Source organism: Micromys minutus (assembly GCF_963924665.1).
Source record: "Micromys minutus genome assembly, chromosome: 25".
Classification (NCBI taxonomy): domain Eukaryota; kingdom Metazoa; phylum Chordata; class Mammalia; order Rodentia; family Muridae; genus Micromys; species Micromys minutus.
The window spans coordinates 8,451,531-8,479,324 of NC_137960.1; the positions used below are offsets into that span (position 1 = coordinate 8,451,531).

Below are 27,794 nucleotides of genomic sequence, written 5' to 3' on the forward strand. Positions count from 1 at the left end.
AGAGCAACCATGCAGTTGGCCCCTGAAACATCCATCCTCGGTTTGAGAAGACTTGGCTGCCATAATGTCCAGGGCCTGGCCCAGACATCAGGTTCCCTAGCTGGCCCAGTCTGTGCCACCTGCTCTGACATTAAGGAGCCCACGCAGGACTCCTGAGCCTGCTGTCAGAAGAACAGCAACGGCAGCCTCCCAACTGGCTGCCTTTATTTATGGCCACACACCCACGGATGCTCATGCTTCCTCTATTGCCCTGGTTTACGGTCCTTATGCCACCGGCGAGCTGTGTTGACCTGGCTCAAGGCAAGTTGCTGGATACAGTCCATGCAGGGGCTCAGTGGCTTCCCTGTTCTCCTGTGACGGATGACTATGATGGAGTCTATGTGGCCTACCTCCGACCATGTGTTTCAGGGGTAAGCTGCAGGAAATGGGTCAAGCATGACTTACTGCTTGTGTGTTTGCACATGTGTGTGTGGTGGGGGGATGCATATGTACATGTGATATGTCCATGTGGAGGCTGCAGGCCGATCTCCAGTGTCATTCCTCGGTGACATTGTCCACCTTGTCTTTTTGATATAAGGCCTTTCAATGGCCTGAGGGGTCACCAATAAGGCCAAATTAGCTACAGTCCGCTACCCTAGTGCTGGGGTTACTAAGGCATGGCACCATGCTTAGCTGGGTGTCAAACTCAGGTTTGATTTTTTTTATTGGATATTCTCTGTGTTTACATTTTAAATGTTATTTCCCTTTCCCCCCCTTCCCGCTACCATGAAGGGGCTCCCTCTCCCAACCACCCTCTCCCACCTCAGTGCCTTGACGTCCCCTTACACTGGGAAAATGAGCCTTCTCTGGACCAAAGACCAAATCAAATTCTCTCACTGATGCCAGACAATGCTGTCCTCTGCTACATATGCACCTGGAGCCATGGGTCTCTCCATGTGTGCTCATTGGTCGGTGTTTCAGTCCCTGGGAGCTCTGGAGGGTTTGGTTGGTTGATATTGTTCTTCCCATGGGGTTGCAAACCCTCTCAGCTCCTTCAGTCCTTTCTCTAGCTCCTTTATTGGGCACCCCATGTTCAGTCCAATGATTAGCTGCAAGCATCCTCAACTGTATCTGTATGACTCTGGCAGAGCCTCTGAGGAGGCATCCATATCTGGCTCCTGCCAGTAGGCACTTCTTGGCATCAGCAATAGTGCTTGGGCAAACACAAGTTCTTAGTTTGTAAGACAAGTGCTTTACTGACAGCCATTTCCCAGCTCCAACACAACTGTGTGTGTGTGTGTGTGTGTATATGTATATGATGTATATGTATATGTGTGTATATATGTGTATATATGTGTATATATGTGTGTGCACATGTGTATGTATATATATGTATATATATGAAAAATCCACCCTTGCTCACAAGCTATGCAATGGTTTCCTTCCAGGTCAAAGGCTACATTTATCTTACCTTCTCGGTGGTTGGCTACCACCAGGAAGTGCTCTCCGTCTACCTCAAAGGCCTCCCAGTCACGGGCACTGTGGGTAGCGATCCTCTGGTAAAGGGTGAACTTCAGCTTTCTGGGGCTCCATTTGTAGATGACTGAGAACTCTTGACCCCTTTCATTTGGCCCAAAGTTAGCCACAGCCAGGAAGATCTGAAGGAGAAGCATTATCTTACATAGACCAGGAGCCCAATCTGCAGGAGTCTGAACGTCAGCATCTTTCCCACATCTACAGGGAAGGGTACAGGACAGACGGAACAGATCTGAGAGTCTTGGTGCTTAGACATGCTCAGGGCTCAACATCGCATGGTTGTGTGGTTCTCCCAGGGACAGAAAACATGGTTTCCAGTCCTCATGTGACCTTCTCCTGTCATGGTGTGAATGCCCTCTCCTGGTGTGAATGCCCTCTCCTGGAGTGAATGCCCTCTCCTGGTGTGAATGCCCTCTTCCTGTCCAGGTTCTCTGCTCACTCGAGCCCAGGTGGAAGGAACTATCCAAGACCAACTCTCAGGCCTTGGCCTCCAAAGAGCTGGTACTAACCACCATTTTCGCATTCTGGGTAGCCTGTGTGGTATAAAAGATACTCATTCTGAGATGTTCCCTGCACTGTGATTGGCCCAGTGAGGTTACTCCAACAGTGTTGTTGTTGTTGTTTAAATAATCTAACGTAGCCCAGGCTAGCCTCAAACTCTCTATGTGACTGGGGATGATTTTTTGAATGTCTGATCCTGCTGCCTCCATTCCCTGACGGATTATAAGATAATTATATAGCACACCCAGTTTATACGGGGCTGGGGCACAAACTTGGGGATCTGTGCATGCTGGGCAAACACTTTACCAGTCAAGCCACTTCCCCGCCTCCAGTCTGAACAGTTTTGGTTTGTAGTGAGTTATACAGGACTAGACAGACTTTTGAGCTGGTGCCACTTCTGCCCTGCGTGGAGTTGAACAGACTCCTCATAGGCACATTTCTACAGCCTACAACCTGTGACTCTGAGCCATCATCCCTCCTAGCAAGGGCTTGGAAGCCCAAGAGATGCTTCGGCCTGCAGAGTGCACAGGTATTCCAACCTGCGGACCCCATGGAGGCGCTTGTCAACAAGGAAGGGGAAGTCACCTGTACAGACTTGCCTTTTTCCCGATGGTGAAATGTCTCCATGACTGTGCCTGGTGTGTGGCGATGTTCTGATAGGAGACAAATTTCCCATCTGTCCACTTATAGATGGCTGATCTAGCCTTCCGATTGGCTGTGGCTGCGAAGAGCCCCACACCGGGGATATTGAACACCTCGATGCCCAGTGTCTCTGAGTTGGTGTGTAGACTCTGATGTTCTTCTACGTAATCCAGCTTGGTCTTGGCTTGGAATGGGAGGATGGGGACCTAGTCAGTGTGCATAGGAACGGAGCTGGGGGTTCTCTTGGGAGTGACTTCAGGAGCCCTGACATGACTTGGTTCCCAGGCTTATGCCCAGGGCCCTGGGATTTATGAAGATTTTTCTTGGAGCCCTGTCTTATCTATGTGGGAAAGGTCCATTAAAGGGAGGCTGTTTCTGTCTGCTAGGGTGCTTCAGTGTTTATCCCAGATGCAAACAGGATAAAAGAGAGGTGTGATTGCCTGTACTGCACCCTCTTCCAGACATTAGCTAGCTACCGGGGAAGAGTTGCCGAGAGAGGCCACATCTCTCATAACACACCCTAGATTTGCCTGTTTCTAGATTAAACACAGAGGCTTGATACTCCTGGAGTTCTGAGGCTATCTCTGGGGTTGGGGGAGGGACACCTGGGCTTGCATAGGTTGCTCTGGTGGCCACCTGCTACTGAGGTGGCTTTCCACTCTCTGAAGTGACCTTTATGGATGAATGGGACTTCAGTCCTTCAGCCTACCCTTTCCCAGAGGGCATGCAGCCAGATGCTCTATGTGCTTAGGATACTGTAGGGTTTGAATTCTGGGTCCAGCCTTACCTGTCAACACGGAAACCCATTCGCTGCCTGCGCACAGGTACAGCCCCTTCTGGGCAGCATCGAACCAGAACTGGGCACCCTCTGCCTTGGTGCATGGTGGCCGGGATCCCAGGGTTACTTTCATGTCAGCTTCTGTGGGGAAGATCAAGTCAAAGTGTCTGGCATAACAGGATTCCTTAGACAAGGATTCTATGTGAGGTGTCTAAGGCCAGTGGTCTTTCACCTTTGTACGTGGCTGAAGGGAGCCCTGACAGCACAGGTCATTGGAGATGTGTGTGGCTCTAATCATGATGTTCCCTGTGTGGCTGGCTAACCTTACTCACCTTCATCCTGGAGGGCACATCTCTCTGTTCTTTTGCTGTCACCCTGCAGACCCTCAATGACCCCACACTGCCCTAGAGGCCCTAGGTGCAAAGCCAAGGACAATATTCTCGAGTGTGTTTAGATCTCACTACTTCTAGCACCAACCTTAGTCTCATGTCAAAAATCCATAGTAAAAACCCAAATGCCTAACGCACACAGAGGGGGACGTCCTTTATTTATGATGTGAGAACCACAAGTTTTAGAGTACTGGCTGTCCCTCCCCTCAGCCTCTTTCTGCAGAGCAGGGGCTTATGTGTAGTAGGGGAGGGCTTCTTAAGAGTCTGTAAGGCAGGGGTTGTGATTTTTATAAATGGCTCAACATTGCAACTTAACTCTAGGACAGAGAAGATGGGGATCATAGAAAACATTTCCAGGGGATGTCATGGGCTGCAAGGCTAGCAGGAAACAGAGCTAGGTCTTGGCATGGGCTGGGCTGAGATTAGAATGACCTGGAGGGAGTAGCTAGGAGACATGAGCAATAGCTGGCCAGGAGTCCAGAGGAGAGAACCTTCTTGATGTGAACCATACCTTCCAGCTGCCCATGAAACCAAGAAAGGTGCTTGGTTGGCCTGTAGGCTATCCAAAAAGAGCCCTTCAAGGGACAGGTTGGAGGTTATTGCCTTTCTGATGGCCCTGAGTATCGTTCTGGCAACTGTGACAACTGCCCTTCTGCCACTGAGAGGTGCACACTGGAGAAGCCAAGAAAGGAGTCTGTGGGCTCAGGTGTTGCCAGGGTGGGAAGCAAGCCCCGCCTACTATACTAACCATAGGGATATTTCAGCACCTCGTTATCATCAGGCTTCTCCATGAGTCTCTTCAGCACCTGGGGGATGGACAGCTCAGCCAGCCTGGCGTTCCTGCTGGGACACAGCTGTGGGGTGGCATCTGAGCCAGGCAGCAGAACCAGCTGCCTTATCACACCCTGTGGGGGAAGAGAGTGAGGTACCACTGGCGTGTGTAGTTGCTGGGGACTTTGCTGGCTAACCTGCAGAGTGAGAGGTGTCTGGCTGTAGGTTTATTGGGGAGGCAAGGGGACAACTGCTTACTGCTCTTAGTGAAGGAGGGACTGTCCACATGGAACTGGAGTGACAAGGCCACATCTTTTCACCTGACTCAGCTACTCTTCCATCTCTTCTTTTGTCATTCATCCACCATGGATCCATCCACGGATCTATCTGTCTGTCTATCTATCTGTCTGTCTATCTATCTATCTATCTATCTATCTATCTATCATCTATCTATCTATCAAACTATCCATCCAACCATCTATCCATGTATACATACACCTACCCACTTACTTGTCCATCTTCCCAGCCATCAATGTCCATGGATCCAAAATCTATCAACCTATCTACCTATTCATTCATCTATCCATCCATCCATTCATCCATCTACTCATCCCTCTATTTACCCACTCAACCACTTACTAAATCATTTTTTCACCTTCCCATTCATCCATCTACCCACCCACCAACCCATCCAGCCAGCCACTGAGCCATCTACCCATATATGTATCTGCCCACTTCTCTGTCTATTCACTCATTCACCCACGCATGCATGTAAGCATCCATCCATCTGCCCATGCATCTATCCATATATCTGCTTTTCTTCATTTGCCCATCAAGCGTAACACAAGTACACTTCCATAGAGTGGTTACTATGGACACTACAGAGAATTGTAGATTCTAGGTATGGTGTAGAGTACAGATACCACACTAGCAGTGAGTACAACACAGGTATAGATGTGTGAATGAATGGATGGATAGATAGGTGTGTGTGTGTGTGTGTGTGTGTGTGTGTGTGTAAATATATGAGTGTATGGATGGATTGATGGATGGGTGGGTAGGCAAGAGGATGGATGAGTGGATGTATGGGTAGGTAGGTGAATGGATGGATGAGTGAATGGATGGGTTGTTAGGTGAGAGGATGGATGAGTGGATGGATGGGTGGGTGAATGAGTGGATGAGTGGATGGATGGGTGGGTAGGTGAATGGATGGATGGGTAGGTAAGTAGATGAATGGGAAAGTGAAAAATGAATGAGTAGATGGATGGGTGGGTAAATGGAGGAATGAGTAGATAGATGAATGGATGGATGGATAGAAGGATGGATAATGGATGGATGGATGGATGGATGGATGGGAAGGCTGGGTTCAAGCATCAGTTTGTCAGAGTGTTGGGGACAGGATTCCATGGTAGGAGATTCTGTAAGCAGGGACCCAGGAACCTTAAAGAATGTACTAGAAAACAGAAATAGCCAGTGAGAGCCCTGTGGTAGACTCTGTGACACCTTTGTGTTCCTGGCTCTCCCTTAGCACAGATGGCAATCTATCATCAGAAGCTTGTAACAGGCTGTCCCCATACATGTCCAGGGGGAGGGGTGCCGCTGGCAGCCCCTCTACACTCACTGTGAATCGGCCTTTGGTTCTCTTCCGGCTGCCAATGAAGAACTGGGCTCCTCTTACTGATAGGGTGGATGGGAAGGGAACATCAGCCATTCTGAAACACGAGTGGACAGCACTAGTGCCAATCACCCTCATTTGCTTATGAAGGTCGGGGATGGGGTCTCACATGGAAACAAGCGAGCATCCTGGGCAGCTGTGGCGACAGGCTCCATAGCAATTAGCGGTCCAGAACCTGCAGAGCACTGCCCTCCTCGGGCAGAGGAGGACTCCTCAGCTCCCCTGGCTCTAGTAGCCCCAGGGTCTCCTTTCCACCCTCCCTTTCTATATCCTTCTAGCTCCATCTTCCTCCCTTTGCATCTGAGCATGCTTGCACCTTTCCCCCCACATCTGTGGTCTCTACCTCCCCACCAGGACCCGTCTCCCCCAGCTAGCATCATCTTGATTTGGCTTAAGACCCATTTGGGACACAATGGCATATTCATAGTCCCCAGTGGACATGAGCTGAGATGGGGGCACATTACCCCAGGACAGAAGCTCCTGCAGGAATTTGTGATGGTGATACACATATGGGTCCTTTTTTCTACTTCCTGGTGAACCCTAAGGTCCTTCTCCTGTATCAGAGCCCCAGCCCTGTGTGTTTTCACACTGCCCAGGAGCAGGGCAGGATAATGGCTACAGGTAGGAGGGAGGCACCTTGCTGGAGACCCAGGAGGCTCGATTGCTATAAAGGTTAGAGGCACCGAGGAAGGCATAAAGGAGAGTAAACCAAGGGAGGGGACATGTGGCCAGAGCCTCTGCATAAGGAGCAGTGTGTCAATGCATGACTGTTCACCCTGGTAGCTCCCGCTTCCTCCTGCCCTAACTATCCGTTGCAGTATCCTAAGCTCCTGGCCAGGGGTTCCAGGGAGCAAGCCCTCCACCCGTAGCCCACCTCCACTCTGTGCTAGGTATCAGCCCAACCCACACCCTTATGGCTGGCCTGTATTCTCAACACAAGGGTCTCAGGTCGTCCTTGGCCACAGTTGCTCCAAGTAGGAGGGTTCTGACCCCCATTTGGGCCCCTCGATTTCTCAGAGCTGTGTGGAAGCCTGTCTCCCACAAGGTGGTCTGCCTTTGGAGCTAGCACCTAGTCTGCCTCAGATAAAGGATTTGGCAGGGCAGGGGGAGACTTATCCAGGGCCCACTCCCACTGCGCAGTGGCAGAACAGCCACTGGAATGGGTTTCTCAAATGACACACAACATGGTCGACCACTGGGATGCACAGCCTGGTACCTACATGTCCACTGGGAGGCCACAGTCCATGGTGAGGGAAAAGGATCCTTGGGATACAGCCAAGATCAGAGTATGCCATCGGCTGTCCATGAGGCCAGGGCTCCGGAAGGACACACGGGTCTGCCAGGCACCAGCCAGGTCCTCGCTGAGAAACAGGAAGTGCAGCTGTGTGGGTGAGTATCTCAGGCCGAGCAGTAGCGTGTCCCTCTCCTCCGCCAGCAGGGAGAGCAGGTATTCATTCTTCTGTGGAGAGCAGGGCCAGAGGTAGGGAGGAGCTGAAGGAAAGGGAGGAGGGAAGGACCAAGGACCGGCGAGACCAGTGGGGTGAAACAGATGGGAAGGAGGGCATAGCTGAGGGGAGAGGGGAGCAGGGCCTGGGAGGGGATGGGGAGAGGTGGTCATAGCAGGAGAGGGGGTGGGGCTGAGAGGAGGAGGGTGGAGCTAACCAGAGAGTGGGCGGAGCTAGTGGCGCCCTAACCAGCAGTACTTCTGGGAGGGAACTCAGTGAACTTCCTCACACCAACCCACTGCCCCCTCAGTACCAGAAGCCAAGTCTATGTGCATAACAGAGAGTTTTCCAGTAAGTTCTGACCTGCTCCATCTTGAAGGAGTCTGGAGGGCCTCACACCGAGTAAAACAAACCAGGCCAGAAGGATAGGTGCTGAGCTACTACTCTGTGTAGCTCCCAGAGACACAAACAACAGGTTGCTAAGGAGCAGGGCAGCTGGAGCAAAGGGCTTGGAGGTCACAGCATAGCTGGGGTTTGCCGAGAAGAATGTGCATGAAACTGAACTCTGTGCTGGTCGAGCTATGCTCACAAAGATGAACGCAGTAAATTCTATACTATGTGTGTTTTATTACAGTCATCAAAGCAGCATGCCTGCTGGGTTCTGTGGTTTCAAAAGTAACAGCCTCCTCCTTTCCACTGTGGGCTATTTATTTATTTAACACATCTCACCAAGCTCTTCTTAGCCTAACATAGGCCGTCTGAAGAGCTGAAAGGTAAGTCAGCTAGCTGATTGTATGCATGCTAGTGTGTACATGCTTACGATTTCTCGAGGCTCTTCTCCTGCGAGCCTGCACACCACTTCCATGGACCTGTTTGTTCTAAAGGGGCAGCCTGTGTGGTCCCCAGAATCGGCTCACTGTGCAGCGTGCCTTGGTCACAACGTGGGACCTGCTTGTTCAGTCTCCTTTGGGAACAGAGGGGGGAATCTTTATGCTCCTGAAGTTCTCACAATGGTAAGAGGGTGAGTCTGTTCCCCGGGGACTTCCAGGAAATGGTGTGAAGCTTAGAAACTGGCGGGTGACAAAGAACAGACCCCTCCCAGGAATGTCCAGGGTTTCAGGAGCCACAGAGAGGGAGCGAGGGGTGAAGAGTTAGAACTGGGAGGTATAGGTATTGAGGTCCCCAAAGTCCCACTAAGCACACGCAGCCGGTTCACACTGGTTTGAGTTGTCAAGAGCTCCCCCTGTCCAGGACCCTTGGTCTCATTTTGGATCCGTTACTTTTCGTTGCTGTGAATAATCACCATGGCTTATGGAAGAACTAGTTTATTTTAGCTTAGAGTCTGTAGAAGCAGGAGATTAATGGCAGCCAGTGCGTGGAGCAGGAAGCCAGAGATCACATCTCCAACCAGAAGCAGAAACCTGAGAACGTGAACTCAAATGGGGCCAAAGGTTTCAGCCCCCGGAACCTGCCCAGAGTGACTTACATCCTCAAGCAACCTTCTAAAACTTCCACAACCTCCCAAACAGATCTGTCCACCAGAGACCACATTTTCAAACAACCAATGATCCCCAGGGAGGCAGCTACTGTCTTTTGTCAACTGCTGAGCCCAGTCCTCTCCTGAAACACTCCTGGCTAAGGAGATGGGCATTTACTTGAACCACATGTTCCCGAGCATGAGAGTTAGTTAGAAAGAGTTTATTGAAGCCGTGGGCTGCTGACAGGCTGGTGTTGGGGGAAAGCAACCAGAGCAGAGGGACAGGAGAGACAGAGTCCCAGTGGACCAGCAGACCTCCTGGGAAGCAGCAGGAGAGGACAAGTCACAAGGGACAAGTTGGGGGCTCCATCCTGGGGGGAGTCTATCCCAGATCAGGATCAGACTGGAGAAGCTGAGAGGAGCCCCAGGGAGGGACCTGAGCCAGCTGACACCAGAACCAGGCCATCAGCAGCTGGACTTCTGGCCACAGCAGGCATGTCTGGAGCAGGCAGGGCGGCACAGCAGGGACACACAGGAGGCTGGGCGACAGCAGCTGGGCTGGCAGGAGGAGGCACAGCAAGAGGAGCTGGGCACACAGCAGGCAGGTCTGCACACAGGGCGGCACAGCAGGGACAGGCTGGAGCAGGGCTTGCAGCACACAGGCTTGCAGCACACAGGAGCACAGCAGGAGGGCTGGCAGCAGGAGGAGGCTCCAGAGCAGATGGGTGTGCAGCACACAGGCTTGCAGCACACAGGCACACAGCAGGAGGGCTGGCAGCAGGAGGACTGGCAGCTAGACTGCTGGCAGCAGGATCCAGAGCAGATGGGTGTGCAGCACACAGGCTTGCAGCAAAGGGTCACACAGCAGGGCTGCTGGCAGGGGGAGCAGGTGCAGCAAGCTGGCTGGCAGCTAGACTGCTGGCAGCATGAGGGTGTGCAGCAGGAAGATTGGCAGCAGGGGCTGGACACACAGCTCACTGGGGTGCAGACGAGGGTGAGGCAGGGGGCTGGGGCACAGCAGCTGGGGGCACAGCAGCTGGGGGCACAGCAGCTGGACTGGCAGCAGCTGGGGACACAGCAAGGAACACAGCAGCTGGGCTGGAAGCAGCTGGGCTGGCAGCAGCTGGGCTGGCAGCAGCTGGGCTGGCAGCAGCTGGGGGCACAGCAGCAGGGCTCACAGCAGCTCTCTGGACAGTCATCCACCTGCCAGGAGGTGTTGGTGCAAGCGTCAGAGCAGACGGACATGGTGGAGGCGGCCATGGCGGGGTTGGCTGGGAGGTAAGAACCTGTAAGTGTGTGTAACCGTGTGTGAGACTGTGTGTTTTATGTGCTATGTCCTCAGGCTTTTATACCAGACAGGCTATGTTTTCAGCCGGAAGCCTGCAGAACCTTCCTTCCTGGTGGGTATTTTGAGCGGCGTCCCGAAAGCCTTTGTTAATCTGTTTATTTACTGAAGAGTCACTCCTGAGTTCCATGTGCTGACTTAGCACCTTAGGGTGCTGCGGTGCCTGATCCTCTGAGTGGAGTCCTGGGTCTGGCTTTGTGAATGTACCACGTGTCTTGCCCCAAACACTGAGGACTTTGGCACGGGTCTGCAGATCATGAGACAGTGAGGGAAAGTGGAGGGGACAGATTCCTCCAGGCTTCCCAGAACAGCATCAGAGAAGGGAAGCAGAGAACAAAGTCCCACAATGGTGTGGACTGTGCACCTGAAACTCAACAGTAGGCTGTGTGCTCCCAGAGGCAGGAAACCTGTGCCTCGTGCACACGGATACCCTGGGAGCATTCAGACAGCCCCACAGCCAACCCGAGCCTGCTAGGATGGGTACTAAGCTGAGCTGAGGCTGTGGGATGACAGAGGTGGATAATACCAGAGAAGGGAGGGAGACAGGCTGGGCTTTAGCAAGAGGCTCTGAGAGCTCCTGTGTGGGAAAGAAGAGCTAAAGCCAGGGACAGTAGGCACCAAGTGACCCTCCTAAGCCTGCAGGGGCAAGTTAGCCTGCCCACCTGAAGCCACCAGCCAGCAGACCCACTCCCTTCCCTCCCCTCCATTGAATCCATTTTTTTTTTTTTTGTTGCTTATGATCTCAACTATTGAACTATTGAGCTATTGAACTATATATAGCTCAACCAACTATTGCATACAAAATTTACCTCTCTTTTTTATGGCTCAAGAATATTCCACTGTATTAATACCACGGTGTATGCATCCGGAGGCTGCTGGATATTTTACTCATCCCCTGTTTACTACAGACACAAATAAAGCTGCTATGACCAGTGTTTGTGTTTGGTGCTTCATGTGACAATGAGTTTTCTTTTCTCTAGAGTAAAGGCTCCGTGTAGCTTTCTTGGGTCAGGTGGTGGATGAATGTTTGTGTTCAGGATGTGCTTCCCCTAAGGGGCAGGGAATATGCATCCCGAAGTAGTGTGACTGGGTAGCACTCTTTTGTATTAATGGCAGGGTGCACTATCTGATGGCTTGTGCTGGGTTGAGGGTCTTTAATGGGCTCATCTGCCGAGCTGCCTTGTGTCTGCAGAGCATCCTACACACAGTGTGGAAGGCTGTACTCTCCCTTGGGATTCTTAGTCTCAGTGCCTCTAACAGGCTGTGGGGTTCCTGTTCTGTGTGTGTGGCATTTCCTGCTGAGAGTCTCACCTGCTTCCTTTCAGTCCAGCTATGCTACTTATATAATATACAACATATAACACATAACATATAACATGTAATGTACAATATTTAATATGTAATATATAACATAATATATAATGTATACTATATATTTAATAAAAATAGATAAAAGGCTTTCTTCTATATATATATATGCCTCTTTAAACTTTTTTTCTTTTGACCCAATGTACTGGCTGGTTTTGTGCATCAACTCAACACAAGCTGGAGTTATCACTGAGAAAGAAGTCTCCCTTGAGGAAATGCCTCCATGAGATCCAGCTGTAAGGCATTTTCTCAATTAGCAATCAAGGGAGGAGGGTCCCTTTTGGGTGGTGCCATCCTTGGGCTGGTAGACCTGGGTACTATAAGAAAGCCTTCCTCAGCACAGGTGCCCACCGCTGTGAGTCTCTCCCTTGGCAGAGCTTGTGCTGCATCTGCGCTGTGATGGTTGAGGGCCAGTGTCGCCTGACAGGATTTGGCATCACCCAGGGGCACACCTCTGGACATGTCAGTGAGGGTGTTTCCAGGGAGGCCTAACTGGGCAGGAAGAGCCACCAGGCTGGATGACTCCATCCTATGGGCTAGAGAGAGGGGGAGCTGAGCACCAGCGTGCATCTCTGCTTTCTGTGGACTCACCTCCTCACACTCCCACCATAGGGAACTGTGTCCTCCAACCATGAGCTAAAATGAACCCTTCCTCCCTTGCATTGTTCTGCTCAGGCAAGCATTTTTCACAATCCGATAAGCAACCCGCAGAAGAGACACCAGGGCTCAATGGAGGTAGGGGCATGGAATAGAATCTGCTCCTCATATCTGACACAGATCCTCATTCGTGCTGTAAAGGAATCTTACAGCCTAACTAAAAGAAAGACGGCTGAGAGAGCAGGCTAGACCAAGGAAGATACCCAGAAGGTAAGTGATGCTCACGGTGTAAACTTGGAAACCTGTGAAGTCCTCAGCAGGTAGCGTGGAGCATGTCTGTGATCTCAGCTAAGGCAAGAAGAGGATCCTGAGTTTGAGGGCAGTTTGTACTGTGTAGAAAAACCCTAGGGGGAAAGAGAGTTAGAGAGAGAACAAAAGAAGGAGAGAGATTGAGAGAGGGAGAAAGTGAGAGAGGAAGAAAGAACAAGAGAGTGAGGGAGAGAGAGAGAGGGAGAAGGAGAGAAAGAGTGAGGGAGAGCAGAAGAGTGAGAGAGGGGGGAGGGAGGGAGAGAGAGAGAAAGAGAGAGAACAGATGTTGGGGAGGAAGGATATTCTCCCTCAGCGCTCTGGGAATGCAGGATGGCTTAGGGCTGTGGAAGAACTTGGTGAGCTCTTAAAAAAAAAAAAAAAAAAAAACACTCTCCAACCACCCAGTATTCACACTCTGTGGTATTTATTAAAAGGAGCTGAAAAGCCAAGGCGTCACAGAAAGATCTATGAATGGATGCTCTTTAGTCACGATGGCAAAAGCTCCACAGAGCCATGCTGAGCCTCATCTGGGAGGGAAACACCCCGCGGGGAAGGAAGAGACCCTGCTAAGAAGGGAGAGACAGTGGGATGGGGAAGAATATGGGGGGACCCGGAGGGGCCTAGAAGGGCTTGGAGAATGTGGGAGAACACAGTAGGACCTGGAGAGGCACAAGCACCTTCTAAGTGTGATTCTCAGTAAGGGGAGCAGGCTGTAAAGGGATCCCTGGGAGTTGGTGTTCAGGGAGACAGGGTTCCAGAACCCTGAGGGCACACAAGACAGCAAAGCCTTCTGTAAGACACAGCAGTGATGGGTGTTAGCATTCCTAGGCTCCGCCCCACAGTTACCTGGCAACAGCCAGGTATCCCTCTTGCTCTCTTCTCCCTCTGTTTCTCCTCTCCCCATTCTCCCCCCTTCTCCCCACATGTTCATGGCCGGCCTCTACTCCTCTACTCTCTGTCTCTGTGTCTGTCTGTCTGTCTCTGCCTTTCTCTGTCTCTACTACCCCCTCAACTCCCCTCCCCATGCCCTAAATAAACTCTATTCCACTATACCCCTCACATGGCTGGCACCTCAGAGAAGGGATGCCTCAGCATGGGCCCTCGGAGACATCCCCTTCCACCTCACCATACTGCACCTCTACCATATTCCTGGTTTTTTCTTTCTTTTTAGAAAAAAACTACAATGGGGCTGTGTGTGTCACTCAATTGTCAAAGTCCTCAGCATGTCTGACCCCAAGAGTAGAGTTGGTGGCAAAGCCAGATCCCTGGGTTCCAGCATCTCAGGGCAAGGCGTTGGCCTGTTGCTCCAGCTCAGCCATTTCGTCCTGTGAAGTTCTCATGGGCAGTACCTGAGCCAGACCTGTGGCTTATTGGCTTGACCATAGCCTTTAGTGGCGGTGACTCTCATCCCCAATTCATCAATGCCCCTCTTCCAAACAGTGTTCCTTTCCAGCCTCACTCTGGCTTTCTTTCTCTAACCATCTTCCCATCTTTGAGCAACTGCTCCCCCCCACCCCCCGTTTTTAACTTCTTGGCTATATGGGGTAGGTGAGGTCGGTGGGTTCCCGTCAACTGATTGATCACCTACTGGGCTAAGTTTTCTTGCCTTGGGCACCTACTAAACTGAATGACTCTGTGGTTGGATGCTGTCTTTCAGGGATCACTCAAGGGCTGGGTGACATCAGACTGGTAACTCAGGACTCCACTTAGGTACTCTGATAGTAAATTAGGTCAGGTAATTTCTCTGACTCACTTCAGAGAAATTCCCCTCAGGGTTCTACCCCGGGTGCTAAAGATAGGCTTCATGCCTGGGAGATGTCCTGAGTCCCACTGTCTGTTTCCTGGGGATTTCTTATCAGCAGTTTCTCCTTGCAGGCTATGTGTGTGTCTGAGATAATCACCCATTAGACAATGGGAACTCTCTGGAGATGATGGGGACCTTTTCCAGATATGGGGAAGCATCACTGTTGGGATTCTATAAACCACACCCCACAGTTCCCTGGAAACAGCCAGGTATACCCAACCCCACAGTTACCTGGCAACAGTCAGGTATGCTCCGCCCAGTTACCTGCCGCTATAAAAGGGGCTGCTTGCCCCCTCCTCTCTTGTGTTCCTGCTCTTTGCTCTTCCACTCTTGCTCTCCCCCTTACCCCCCTCTCCCCATTCCTTTCGTCCCTGTCCCTCTCTCTTCACGTGCTCATGGCTGACTTCTGCTTCTTACTCCTCTTCTCCCTTTGCCCCTACTATCCTCTTAACTCCCCCATGCCCAGAATAAACTCTATTCTGTACTCTACCATCCTGTGGCTGGTCCCTCCGGGGAAGAGATTCCCAACACGGGTCCCCCAGAGGCATCTCTCTTGCCCCCAGGCTTCACCACACCTCCACGGAGCATATCTACCCCCCCACCCACTCTCTTCATTCTTTCCCTACCATTGACGCTGAGACTCGGAACATCATCTTTCTCCTAACATTCTTTCCTTTCAATCACTGCAGCATCTCACTCTTACACTCTGTACAGAACAAGACACTGAGCACCACAGGGCAGCCTCAGGGCAGGTGGTCAGCATCTACTCCATTACAGTGCTAAGACCGTCCCTCCTGCAGACAACCACAGCTACTGGAGACCGACATCCACTTAAGCCACGTTTCTCAGAGCATGAGAAGAGATGCAGGACGTTAGAAGAGTTTATTGACGATGTGAACTGCCCAACGGCTTGTGCCAAAGACAACTGGCCAGAACAGAGGGACAGTGCAGAGGGACAGTGACCCAGGGTGCAGGTGAGGTTCTTGGGAGTCAGGGGCCATAGCTCAAGCCAGTGTATAGAAAATATTGAGGCTCTGTTGTGGGATGATCCCACATCAGGAACAGAGTAAAGGAGTTGAGAGGAATCAGGAAGGAGGACGCAAGCCTACAGTAGCCAGGCCATCAGCAGCTGGACTTCTGGCCACAGCAGGCCTGTCTGGAGCAGGCAGGGCGGCACAGCAGGGACACACAGGAGGCTGGGCGACAGCAGCTGGGCTGGCAGGAGGAGGCACAGCAAGAGGAGCTGGGTACACAGCAGGCAGGTCTGCACACAGGGCGGCACAGCAGGGACAGGCTGGAGCAGGGCTTGCAGCACACAGGCTTGCAGCACACAGGAGCACAGCAGGAGGGCTGGCAGCAGGAGGAGGCTCCAGAGCAGATGGGTGTGCAGCACACAGGCTTGCAGCACACAGGAGCACAGCAGGAGGGCTGGCAGCAGGAGGACTGGCAGCTAGACTGCTGGTAGCATGATCCAGAGCAGATGGGTGTGCAGCACACAGGCTTGCAGCAAAGGGTCACACAGCAGGGCTGCTGGCAGGGGGAGCAGGTGCAGCAAGCTGGCTGGCAGCTAGACTGCTGACAGCATGAGGGTGTGCAGCAGGAAGATTGGCAGCAGGGGCTGGACACACAGCTCACTGGGGTGCAGAGGAGGCAAGGGGTTGGGGCACAGCAGCTGGACTGGCAGCAGCTGGGGACACAGCAGCTGGGGACACAGCAGCTGGGGACACAGCAGCTGGGGACACAGCAGCTGGACTGGCAGCAGCTGGGGGCACAGCAGCTGGGCTCACAGCAGCAGGGCTCACAGCAGCTCTCTGGACAGTCATCCACCTGCCAGGAGGCGTTGGTGCAAGCGTCAGAGCAGACGGACCTGGTGGAGGCGGCCATGGCAGAGCTGGGTTGGAGGAGAGTGTGAGCGTGTGAGTGAGTGTGTGAGTGTGGGAAGGTGTGTGTGAGGTGCTGGGCTGTGGCTTTTATGCCCCTGTGCTGTTGTTGGTCCCCCTTCCTTGTTGCTGAGCCTCATGGCTGTCATCCGGGTGTTTGTTTGTCTGGGACGTTGTTGTCAGGTCTGTTTCCTGCCTGCGTGTGGTGCTGGGAGCAGCGATGGAGCATCTGTGAGGCTGTGTGAGCTGTGCGGTCGGGCTGTCATAGGAGGGCTGCAGGGATGTCACCCAGCCTCGGCCGGCTGCCAGGGCTCTGGCTCCCTCTGCAAGAATTAGTGCCAGGGGAGAAATTTGCTCAGTACCCCCTCCCAGAACCTTGCTCTGAATGACAGTTGTCACTTTGTGGTAGTGCCCAGAGGCCACAGGTGTGCAGTGACCTGCCCAGGGCTCCTGGATATGAGGGCACAGCATCCGGCTAATAACCCCCTGTCCGTGTCTCGCTACAGCATCTCCTCAGCTCCTGCACCTCTCTGCGGCGCCCTGTGACACTGTCCACCCTGTCCTCGGGGCTAAGGCTGCAGGAAGCTGAGCCCATCTCCTTGGCAGGTTGGCTACTCCTGGTCGGGTTACAAGTTCTGACCATGAGGGGCTCCATGTGGGATGGTGTCCATGTGCCTTGTCTGCCTCCTACCCAATCCTCCCACTTCTCTGCCTGGCTTCTCCTGGCTAGCCTTTCTCACCCTCCCTACGGATCAGTCTCACACCTCTGTAACTACGTGGATTTGTTTTACACCTATTTATATAAAAGTTTTCACTACTGGTTTCCTTATTAGACGCATACCCCGCACTTGGGTGGAATGACCATTGGGGCCTTCTGAAGCGCGTGTGCAGCTATAAGCTAAGGCTTAGCCTCTTAGTAACACCCGCGTCTGGGGCTAGTCTTTCCATACGGGTTTTTTTTTTTTTTTTTTTTTTTTTAAAGTAGCACAGACTGACCTGTGTGGCCAGTTGCCATTCCACACCCAGCATGTCCCAGGTTGAAAGAGGTGTCGCGGTGTTCACTCAGCTCAGTGTAGGTCATCTCATGTGGCCCCAGAGAGACTCCTGCCCCAGAGAGTGGGAGACTAGTGCAGGCTAGAGGCCATGACGTCCACACCCTCTCCAGAGCCAAGTATGTGGCAGGTGCCGGGATGGAAGTATCAAGTGCATTGTGGGTAGAGGGTGGATGGAAGATTGTGTGCTGCTCTGCTTGGGCTGTGGATTTCACTCTATGTTGAAGGCCAGAGCGGTTCGGTAACCAGCTCCACCCCTGCCCAGCTTTCTTGCTCTGTCTAGTTTCCTCCCCTTCTCCTTCCAAAGCACACTGCGTCCCCACAGCCCGAATCCGGTTTGTCTCATTCACTGTCTAGTCTCCAAAGACCTGGCGTGGTTACCTCTCAGCAGAAGGTCTCCGAAGTCATGGAAACCTGTCCTTTTGCAGAGAAATTGTTACGGGATGGCTGCATTTGGGAAAGATACAGGTTGGACAACTCATTCTGATTCTGCCTGAGACTCCCTGCTGACCATACTTGGTTGTGATTCCTATTATCTCTCTGTGTCCTTTGAGCCCAATAAATTGCTTTCCATACACTTGTGCTCTCTTTTATCCACATATACTCTTCAAGGTGAAGATTGAGACAAGCTCTCACTATGCAGCCTTGGATGGACTAAAGTTTACTATGTGCACCAGGCTGACCTTGAACTCATAAAGACCTGCCTGCCTCTGCCTCTCAAGTGCCTATATACTTTTAAAAAATGATTAATTTTCATTTTACATGTACAGTGTTCTGTTTTCATGTATGTCCATGTACTACAAACTACTACAAGGGAGAGGGTGCCTGATCCCTTGGAACTGGAGTCAAGGAGGTTGTAAGCCACCATATGGTTGCTGGGAATCCAGCCTTGGGGACAATCCTTATGGCTGAGTCTGGCTTGACCTGAAGGTCTGTTTGCAGGCACCAGGAGGCACAGGGATAGCTGAGACTTGAGGGACCAAATCCCTGTCACCGGGAAAGCCCTGGATGGGGTCTGCATTACTGTAGATTTTCCTCTCTAGGCGCCGACTGAGTCTCAGCTCACTGGTAAGAGGCCAAGAAACTGACCAGAGACTCTCATGCTCTTGGAACTGGAGGAGAAAACACAGAAGGGTCTGGAATGCACTGGCTTTCAGAAGCAAACACTGACTGTCTATGCAGGACTCTCCCTGGGGTAAAACAGTTCAAAAACTATACGGCCTGGTCTATAAGTCAGCTCACAGACTGTTTGCCAGAGACACAGCCATCCCATCTGAACCAGACAATAGTATCAGAGACTTAAGGGATCTTAGATTTACATATATTGAAATTCTTGCCATTGGTAAAGTGTTACCAAGCATGCTGAAGACAAAGACTAGTTGACCAAGAGTCGACAGAAGAGCAAACAATAGATCTAGATATTAAAACAGCCTCACCTGGACTTAAGACAACTCAGACGGGCTGGGGGCATAGCTTAGCCCCAGACAGAGTAAATGCCAAGGATGTACAAAGCCCTGGGTTTGGTCCCCAGTACTACCAAAAATATAAAATAAAATAAAAGAGGGTAACCATGGAGATGCTCCTGTTTCTCTTCAGGTCAAATGAAATGTTTGCCTTTAAGGGTCAGTGATAAATCTTTCAGAAGAACTGGGAGAAAGATGAAGATTTCTTCAGTGGCAACTTGTAGTCCACAACTAATCATCAAATCCTAGATACGAAAAACACGAAATCTGAGGTTTCAAGTCTGTAGCAGATTAGATCAACAGCACATCAGACAAGCTTGAAGAGAGAAAGGAGGCGAGGGGCTTGCTGACTGAATACAGGGGTGGGAGAGGGAGAAGCAGAGATGAAGCAATGTGCAGACACAGTGCTGGGGACTGTTTGAATCCTGGAAAGAGAGACGGAGGGGGGATGGGTGGGGGAGGGGGAGGGGTAGGGGAAGGGGGAGGGGTGGGGGAGGGAGATGGGTAGGGGAGGGGGATGGGGAGGGGAAGGGGGAATGGTGGGGGTGAGGTATTTGAATACAAATAGGCTTTAAACAGATGGAAAACACTGTTTCACAAGTACAAAGTGTATTTTAGGTACAAGTTAAAGAGTTTAGTGGGACTGGAGCTGCCCCAGCTAAGTCAGTTAATACACTGACAGCTCTTCCAGAGGTCCTGAGTTCAATTTCCAACAACCACATAGTGGCTTACAACCATATGTAATGGAATCCAGTGACCTCTCTTCTGGTGTGTCTGAAGACAGCAACAGTGTACTCACATACAAAAAAATAAATATTTGTGATGGGGGTGGGGAGTTTAGTGAAACCTTACATAGGAATCCACACATGCACATCAGGACTGAAATACACTGATGGTCAGTAGGGTGGGAAGAGACATGGCTCCTTCTACAAAGCTGCATGATTGACAGATGAGCCCTCGGTGGGAAGACAGAGACCAGGAGGCCATGGAAGCATCCTCTCTCATCAGAAAGATGCCAAGTGCCAAGCATAGAGCTCTGTGCCCACAGAGAATGCCTTTGGAGATGAGAGCCAGGCTCCAGTACCCTGAGGCACAGATCCCGAGAAAGCACTGAAGTATCACAGAGGAAAGGCTTGTGGGTAAACGGAGAACTGCTGACTGTAAGCCTTTATGGAGGTAGAATATGCAGAAGGAAGATGAGAATGTTCTGGAGTTAAAGGGACTCAATGCACTGTATCAGGCTGGAGGGATGGCTCAGTGGTTAAGAGCACTGACTGCTCTTCCAGAGGTACTGAATTCAAATCCCAGTAACCACATGGGGGGCTCACAACCATCTGTAATAAGATCTGATGCCCTCTTCTGGTGTGTCTGAAGATAGCTACAGTGTACTCACATATAATGAATAAATAAATTTTAAAAATACACTGTATCTCCCAAGTAAGTTGCATAGATGTGCTGACATCTGTGTTCCCGAGTCTCAAATCTAGAGCTGTCATTGAATCACTGTCCTGGGTTAAGTGGGGGCAGCAGCTGAGAACCAATCTAAGGAAATGTGATGACTTGGCAAGTGGTGTAACTTCATGCTTCTCACTGCTTCTCAGCTCTGTCTGCATGGTCCACGGCGATAGAGGTGAAAAACCTCGTGCGTGATTCTGTGTCTAGGACATTTCTGGGAAAGGCTGTGGTTCAGAAGTGAGATGGCCCCACAGGCTCATGTGTTTGGATATTTGACCCCTACCTGGTGGCTCAACTTTGCAGGGTTGCACAACCCTCTGGTAAGTGGAGCTTGGCCTGAAGAAAGGTTATTGGGGTGTGGGGGTGGGGTAGGGCTTGAGATTTTATAGTCAGCCTCACCTCCGGTCTGTTTCTGGACAAACTGCCTCACACTCCTCGCACCAAGTCATCCCTGTCTACCATGATGGTCGGTGCCGCTCAGACTCTGAGCCAGCAGAACAAATGAAAACGGGAAACCTCGGTGGTGGGGGACCCTCTAGAATGTACCAGAGACATGGAGGTGAGAGACTCTCAGGGACCTTAGATGAAATGGCTAACAGTGGGGAGAGGGAACCTGTAAAATCCACCTCCAGCAGAAAGATGATTGAGAAAGAAAATTGAGTGGAGAGATGGGGTTGCTATCTGTCTTAGTCATGACCAAGAAGCAAGTTGGGGAGGAAAGGGTTTATTCAGCTTACACTTCCACACTGCTGTTCATCACCAAAGGAAGTCAGGACTGGAACTCAAGCAGGTCAGGAAGCAGGAGCTGATGCAGAGGCCATGGAGGGATGTCACTTACTGGCTTGCTTCCCCTGGCTTGCTCAGCTTGCTTTCTTATAGAACCCAGGTCTACCAGCCCAGAGATGGCACCACCCACAATTATGGGCCCTCCCCCTTGATCTCTAGTTGAGAAAATGCCTTACAGCTGGATCTCATGGAGGCCTTTCTTCAAGAGAGGCTCCTTTCTCTGTGATAATTCCAGCTTGTGTCAAGTTGACACACAACCAGCCAGTATACCATCCCACAGTCAAAAACTCTACCCCAGAATTGATACTCTCTAAAAGAACTGCAGGGACAAAAACGGAGAAGAGACTGAGGGAAAAGGGGGTCCAGTGATTGGTCCAACTTGGGATTCATCTCAAGGGGAGGCTCCAAGGTCTGACACTATTACTGATGCTATGGTGTGCTTACAGAGAGGAGCCTAGCATGGCTGCCCTCTGAGAGGCCCAAACAGCAGCTGACTGAGACAGATGCAGATACTTACACCCAACCAGTGGACTGAAGCTGGGAACCCCTGTGGTTGAACTATGGAAAGGCTGGAAGAAGCTGAGGAGGAGGGCGACCCCATAAGAAGACTATCAGTCTCAACAAACCTGGAGCCCTGAGATCTCTCAGACACTGAGCCACCAACCAGGCAGCAAACAGCCCTGACACATATGCAGCAGAGGACTGCCTGGTCTGGCCTCGGTGAGAAAAGACACACCTAACCCTCGAGAGACTTGAAACCCTAGGTTGTGGAGAGGCCTGGTGGGGTGGGATGAGATGGGGGTGAAAACATCCTTTTGAAGCCTGCGGTGGGGGCTGGGGGTGGGGGTGAACGTGGGGAGAAGGAATGGGATGAAGAACTGTCTGAGGGCAGACTGATAATAATATAATAATATTATATATATAATATTAAAGATTAAAAAAAAAAACAAGGGCTGGAGAGGTGGCTCACAGGTTAGGAGCACTGACTGCTCTTCTGGAGGTCCTGAGTTCAATTCCCAGCAACCACATGGTGGCTCACAATCATCTGTAATGGGATCTAATGCCCTCTTCTGGTGTGTCTGAGGACAGCGACGGTGTACTCACATACATAAAATAAATAAGTCTTCAAAAAATTTAAAAAACAAACAAACAGAAACCTGTTCCTTATACTGGCTCTTTCAGGGATCTGCCATTCTGTCCCTTGGCTCTTCTGCCCTTCCCCCCCACCCCTGGCTGCCATGGCCCTACAGGGAAATCTCCACTTGAGCAGGTCTTACTTTCCAAGTCAAGAATTGCTACTGGATTTCCTTCCATTTTCCTTTCATTGTGACCTGGTTTATCTCAGCTGTCTGTGGTCTGTCTGGTCAAAGCTTTCTGTCTAGCAGATCAGATCTGAAGGCCTTCTTCATCAAGTGCAGTGTCTGGGTTAGCCTGGGAGCATTTTCTAGATGTTTCCTTCTGTACCCAGCTCCTGTTCCCTTCTCTGCCAGACGCGAAACTTTCTGACACTGGACAGTGAGCTCTGAAGGCTGCTTCTGGATTTCTGTGCTTCTCTCCACCTCCCTGCAGCCTGTTTGTACCGATAAACTTCCACCATAAACCTGTTAATTTTGTCTTACAATTTTTCTGAGGCAGCCTCAGAACTGTTCCATTAAGTTAGTGCCCGGGCACCGATTTGGCTGAGTCCCTTAAATGCCTGGTGTCATAGTTTGGATTTCTTTTTTAAAGATTTATTTTATGTATGCAAGTACACTGTCATTCTCTTCAGACTTACCAGAAGAGGGCACCGGATCCCATTACAGATGGTTGTGAGCCACCATGTGGTTGCTGGGAGTTGAACTCAGGACCTCTGGAAGATCAGTCAGTGCTCTTAACCTCTGAGCTATCTTTCTAGCCCATGGTTTGGATTTTAAATGACTCCCAAAGACTGAAAAGCTAATTGGTCCCCGACTTGCGGTGCTACTAGGGTGAGCAGGGACCCTTTGGGGGATGGACTTGGTAGAAGGAACTTAGATCACTGAGTTTGCCTGTGAAGGAACCCTGACCCTTTGCCATTTCTTCCCAATATCAGTAAGATGAGCATCTCCCATGTTATGCATCCCCACGGTGAGACTGAGCCAAAACAAACCTTTTTTCCTTATCCTATGTTTACCTCAGGTATCTTTTCACAGTGACAAAAAAAAAAAAAAAAAAAAAAAAAAAAAAATTCCCCCTAAGCTTTGTAGCTATTGTGTATTTACCCAAGGCTTCCCCTCAGTTCCGGGCTATCAGTTTCCACCCTCCTCCTCTTCACTTCCTGTTACACCCTCACTTCCTGTTTGCTCAGGGCTCAAAGCTGAAGACTGACTCTCTCAGCATGTGCTGCTGAGGTCATGTTTGGAACTTTCTAGACTCCCGGGACTGCTTCGAAACCCTAATTTCTCAGAGCATTTGGTCCCCAGCTTCACTCAGCCGCTTACCCAGGTCTCCTCCACCCAGGTGTCCACAGGCGACACTCTATACCTAACAGATGTCATCTCCGTAGCCAGCAAGGGCTGAACCAGAGGAACCAAAGTGGTCTTACCAGGGAGCCTCAGACAGGTGACAACAGTTGACTACACGTCCTGATTTCTGTTGCTTCGATAAAACACTCCAACCTAGGCCAGCTTAGGGGAGGCCCCACTCCATCCCTGAAGGAAGTCATGGGGGAACTCAAGCAGGAACTTGATGTGAACAGCAAGGGCATGGCTTGCTCACAGACTCGTGCTCAGCTAGCTTTATTTATTTTCGAGATTATAATTTAGCTATATCATTTCCCCTTCCCTTTCCTTGACCCAGCTCTTCCTGTATATTATATACCTCCTTGCTTTCATTCAAATCCATGGTCTCTTTTTATGTAATTGTTACACACACACATACATAACACACATCTGCTGCTTGGATCCATCCATCCATCCATCCATCCATCCATCCACATCCACCCATCCATCCATCCATCCATCCATCCACCCATCCATCCATCCATCCATCCATCTATCCATCCATCCATTCCTAAAAATATAAACACAACCTGCTCACTTCATATGATGCTACTTGTATGTGTATGTTTGTGGGACTGGCCACTTGCGACTGGACAACCGGTTGCTGTGCTCTTCCCTGGGGAGACTGTTTCTCCCCCTCTCAGCATTTCTTATTTGCCTGCAGTTCTTTGTGTAGGGCTGAGCCCATTTGAGCATGTCATTGATTTCATCCTTGTTTGGCTCATGTTTAGTAGCAGTGTTGGCGAGACCTCATGGGTGCAGTTTCCCTGGCTTCTCCAGGAGACACAATCCTACAGCAAACTTCCTGTTCCTCTGTCTCCTACAGTCTTTCCATCCGCTCTTCCGAAATCACCCCTGAGCCTTGAGTGAAGGACAGTATTATGGAGACGTCAGTGGGCACTGGGCTCCATTTTTATCGCTTTTCTGTTATCATCTTTGTCTGTTGCAAAGGTGTTTCCTTGATTAGGGCTGAGAACTACACTCATCTGTGGGTAGAAGAATAAATATTTGAAATGTAGTTAGGGATTATGCTGGTGTAGATTTCACTTGCCCTGGGTAGTTGGCTAGGTTTCTAGTACCAGGTATGACTTGCTTCTTGATGAGTGGGTAGCTAGTTTTCTTATACAGCCAGAACTACAGGCTTAGGGAATGGCGCCACTTAGAGTGGGCCCTCCTCCATCAGTTAACAATCAAGCTTATGTCCCACAGACACGTCCACAGGCCAGTATGATCTGGACAATCCCTCATTTGAGATCCACTTCTCAGAGGACTCTAGGTTGGGTCAAAGTTCCTCAGAAACATGTCCGCTTTTTTCCAGGTACCAGTTTCACACAGGAACTGTACCTATCGCTCGGGACTGGGCCTGAGGCAGGGCAGGGTTGGGAGGTAAAGGTGACAGAGCTCTCCTGGTTGTGCCTGATGTTTCTATGGTTTAGTGTCCTGTGAATATTTCCTGAGCACTACACTGCCAGTTCTAAGAGTTCTATAGGCCCACTCTAGGTGGCGCCATTCCCTAGGCTGGTAGTTCTGGCTATATAAGAAAGTTAGTTACCTACTCATCATAAGAGTCTCTGTAGCAGCCCCACCCCTTCATCTTCCTCTCACCACCTTAGAGATTGGACATTTAGGACCGTCCTTCAGAGCCCATCCTCTACTCCTCACAAAAGCACCCACCCTGGAAAGTGTGTGGAGGAACTTTGACACTGTGAAGAGCTCTGCTGGCACCTGTGATCTGTGATAAGGTTACATCAGCAGCCACTGTCGCAGCATACCAAAAGACACCAGGTACCACCACTTAGAACAGCAGTTCTCAATCTCCCTAATGCCGTGACCTTTTAATACAATTCCTTGTGTTGTGATGATTCCCCAACCATAAAACCATTGCAGTCCTACTTCTAACTCTAATTTTGCTACTGTTACACAATTGTAATACAAACACCTGTGTTTTCCAGTGGTCTTAGGTGACCCCCGTGAAAGGGTCATTTGATCCTCAAAGGGGTCACAACCCATACAGCTTGAGAACTTCTGACTTAACAATGTGTAATAAGGTCACACTGGCAGTCACCACAACAGCTAAGCCCAAAGCTATCAAGTGCCATCTGTTACTTACTTAGTGATCTGTAGCTTGGGCACGTCAGTGGTGCTGTTGTGACTTCAAGTGCTACCATCTGGCACCGCATAGGCCCAGCATAAGATGCCAACATGGGGACACCTGGGACCTCAGCAAAGGCTACCATGGGAGGTTGTCTTCTTCGTCACATAGCACCAAGGTAATGTGTCCCTGATGAGGTGGCCACCACTGTCCCTGCTGTCAAGCGAACCCAGGAATCCCTGTAGAGACAACGTCATCATCTCCCTGACCTATTAGTTCTGCCTGTGGAGTTACAGGAGACAGTTCTCAAAGACCCTCAGCAAGGGTGTGGCCACATTTGCCCACATTTGGACATCATGTCCTCCTGTCTCCCACGGGCACATTACCTCACCTCTCTATGTTGCTGTGGCCACTCCAGGATTATGGCTGTCTCTATCCTACTGTGCCCCATGCCTTATCTCCCCTCTGCAGGTGGCCAGACAAAGGTTAGGTCTCTGCTTCCTACATTCTGGCATTTGCTTAGTCTTTCCAAGCACATGTATGGTCAGAAAGATAGGATGCCACATTTCCTCACAGTGGACCCTGTGGTTGCTGGGTCAGAGACCAGAGTCCCCTGGTCTTTATCACACACACAATGGTGGACATAAGAAGCAAGAGGGGAGAAGCTTTATTTAGAGCTTAAGTATTACTCAGGGTGGGAACCAGTATGCAGAATTTCCGCTGCCCACAAGACCAGCAGCAGAGCACAGAATAAGGGGACAGAAGACCCAGGTCATATTTGCACCCCATAGCTGCTCATACAGGTCCAGAGTCAGGTGCAGGCTTCACAGGGCCAGGTGCAGAGCCCAGAGCCAGGTGCAAGAGCCCAGAGCCAGGTGCAAGAACCCAGAGCCAGGTGCAAGAACCCAGAGCCAGGTGCAAGAGCCCAGAGCCAGGTGCAAGAGCCCAGAGCCAGGTACAGCCATCAGTGCCAAGTGCAGAGCACAAAGCAAGATACAGACCCCAGAGCCAGATGCAGGCCCAGAGTCAGTTTGCTGTATGACAATTACGACAGAGATGGAATGGAACAGAAGAGGTTTTATTCTATTATTCTTGGCTCAGAGGCCAAGAGTTACACAGCTGGTAAGATCAAGCCAGACAGATTACGAGTGGGTGAGGTGGAGCAGCCAGCACTTCAGGAACTGAGACAGGAGAATAGCTGGAGGACGCACAAGCTCATGACCTTGCAGGGCTGGTGAAGAAAGAATGTGGGTGGGTAGACCCCAGAACCCCAGTCTGACCATGGATCAGGGAAGACAGATAGAGATCAGGCTCACAGCCTGACAATCAACAGCACGAGGAGGAGGAAGCCCCGCAGCACACAGGCTTGCAACAGATGGGCACACAGCAGGAGGGCTGGCAGCAGGAGGAGGTGCAGCAAGCTGGCTGGCAGCTAGAGCAGAGGGAAACACAACACACTGGCTTGCAGCAGACTGGTGTGCAGCAGACAGGTACACAGCAGGATGGCTGGCATGGGGAGCAGGTGCAGCAAGCTGGCTGGCAGCTAGACTGCTGGCAGCATGAGGGTGTGCAGCAGGAAGATTGGCAGCAGGGGCTGGACACACAGCTCACTGGGGTGCAGACGAGGGTGAGGCAGGGGGCTGGGGCACAGCAGCTGGGGGCACAGCAAGGGACACAGCAGCTGGGCTGGCAGCAGCTGGGGGCACAGCAGCAGGGCTCACAGCAGCTCTCTGGACAGTCATCCACCTGCCAGGAGGCGTTGGTGCAAGAGTCAGAGCAGACGGACCTGGTGGAGGCGGCCATGGCGGGGGTTGGCTGAGAGTCGGTAGTGTGTGTGTTGAGTGAATGTGTGAGTTTTGAGAGTGTGTGTGGTATGTGTGTGTGTGAGAGGTGCTCCAGGCTCCGGGCTTTTATCCTCCAGGTATGTTTTGCTG

At 51.0% G+C, this 27,794-nt stretch overlaps 3 protein-coding genes across 6 annotated transcripts in view; all 3 read right to left on the bottom strand.

Moving 5' to 3' along the window:
* TSPEAR (thrombospondin type laminin G domain and EAR repeats) overlaps positions 1–27,794 on the bottom strand; it is a gene marked incomplete at both ends in the record, with an annotated part of 153,565 nt that overhangs the window by 9,756 nt on the left and 116,015 nt on the right. Inside the window, 6 exons of the mRNA XM_080937782.1 lie at positions 1,451–1,637; positions 2,616–2,842; positions 3,446–3,577; positions 4,574–4,730; positions 6,215–6,305; positions 7,489–7,727. Of these exons, the coding sequence (XP_080793908.1) occupies positions 1,451–1,637; positions 2,616–2,842; positions 3,446–3,577; positions 4,574–4,730; positions 6,215–6,305; positions 7,489–7,727 (1,033 nt within the window). The remainder of the gene's footprint in view (positions 1–1,450; positions 1,638–2,615; positions 2,843–3,445; positions 3,578–4,573; positions 4,731–6,214; positions 6,306–7,488; positions 7,728–27,794) is intronic.
* Positions 9,656–10,450, bottom strand: LOC308436806 (uncharacterized protein; the record flags this gene model as incomplete). The annotated part of the gene is made up of 2 exons (XM_080937785.1): positions 9,656–10,211; positions 10,359–10,450. 2 exons carry the CDS (start codon positions 10,448–10,450, stop codon positions 9,656–9,658), a joined length of 648 nt encoding a protein of 215 aa, XP_080793911.1.
* On the bottom strand, positions 15,736–27,663 carry LOC308436808 (uncharacterized protein; the record flags this gene model as incomplete). Of its 4 annotated transcripts, none has more annotated exons than XM_080937790.1 (2): positions 15,736–16,247; positions 27,465–27,663. In XM_080937790.1, the coding sequence occupies 2 exons, from the start codon at positions 27,661–27,663 to the stop codon at positions 15,736–15,738; spliced, it is 711 nt and encodes a 236-aa protein (XP_080793916.1). The 4 variants fall into 4 exon arrangements, with proteins under 4 accessions (XP_080793916.1, XP_080793914.1, XP_080793913.1 ...); XM_080937788.1 differs by having other exon boundaries at positions 15,736–16,231; positions 27,443–27,663; XM_080937787.1 differs by having other exon boundaries at positions 15,736–16,231; positions 27,410–27,663.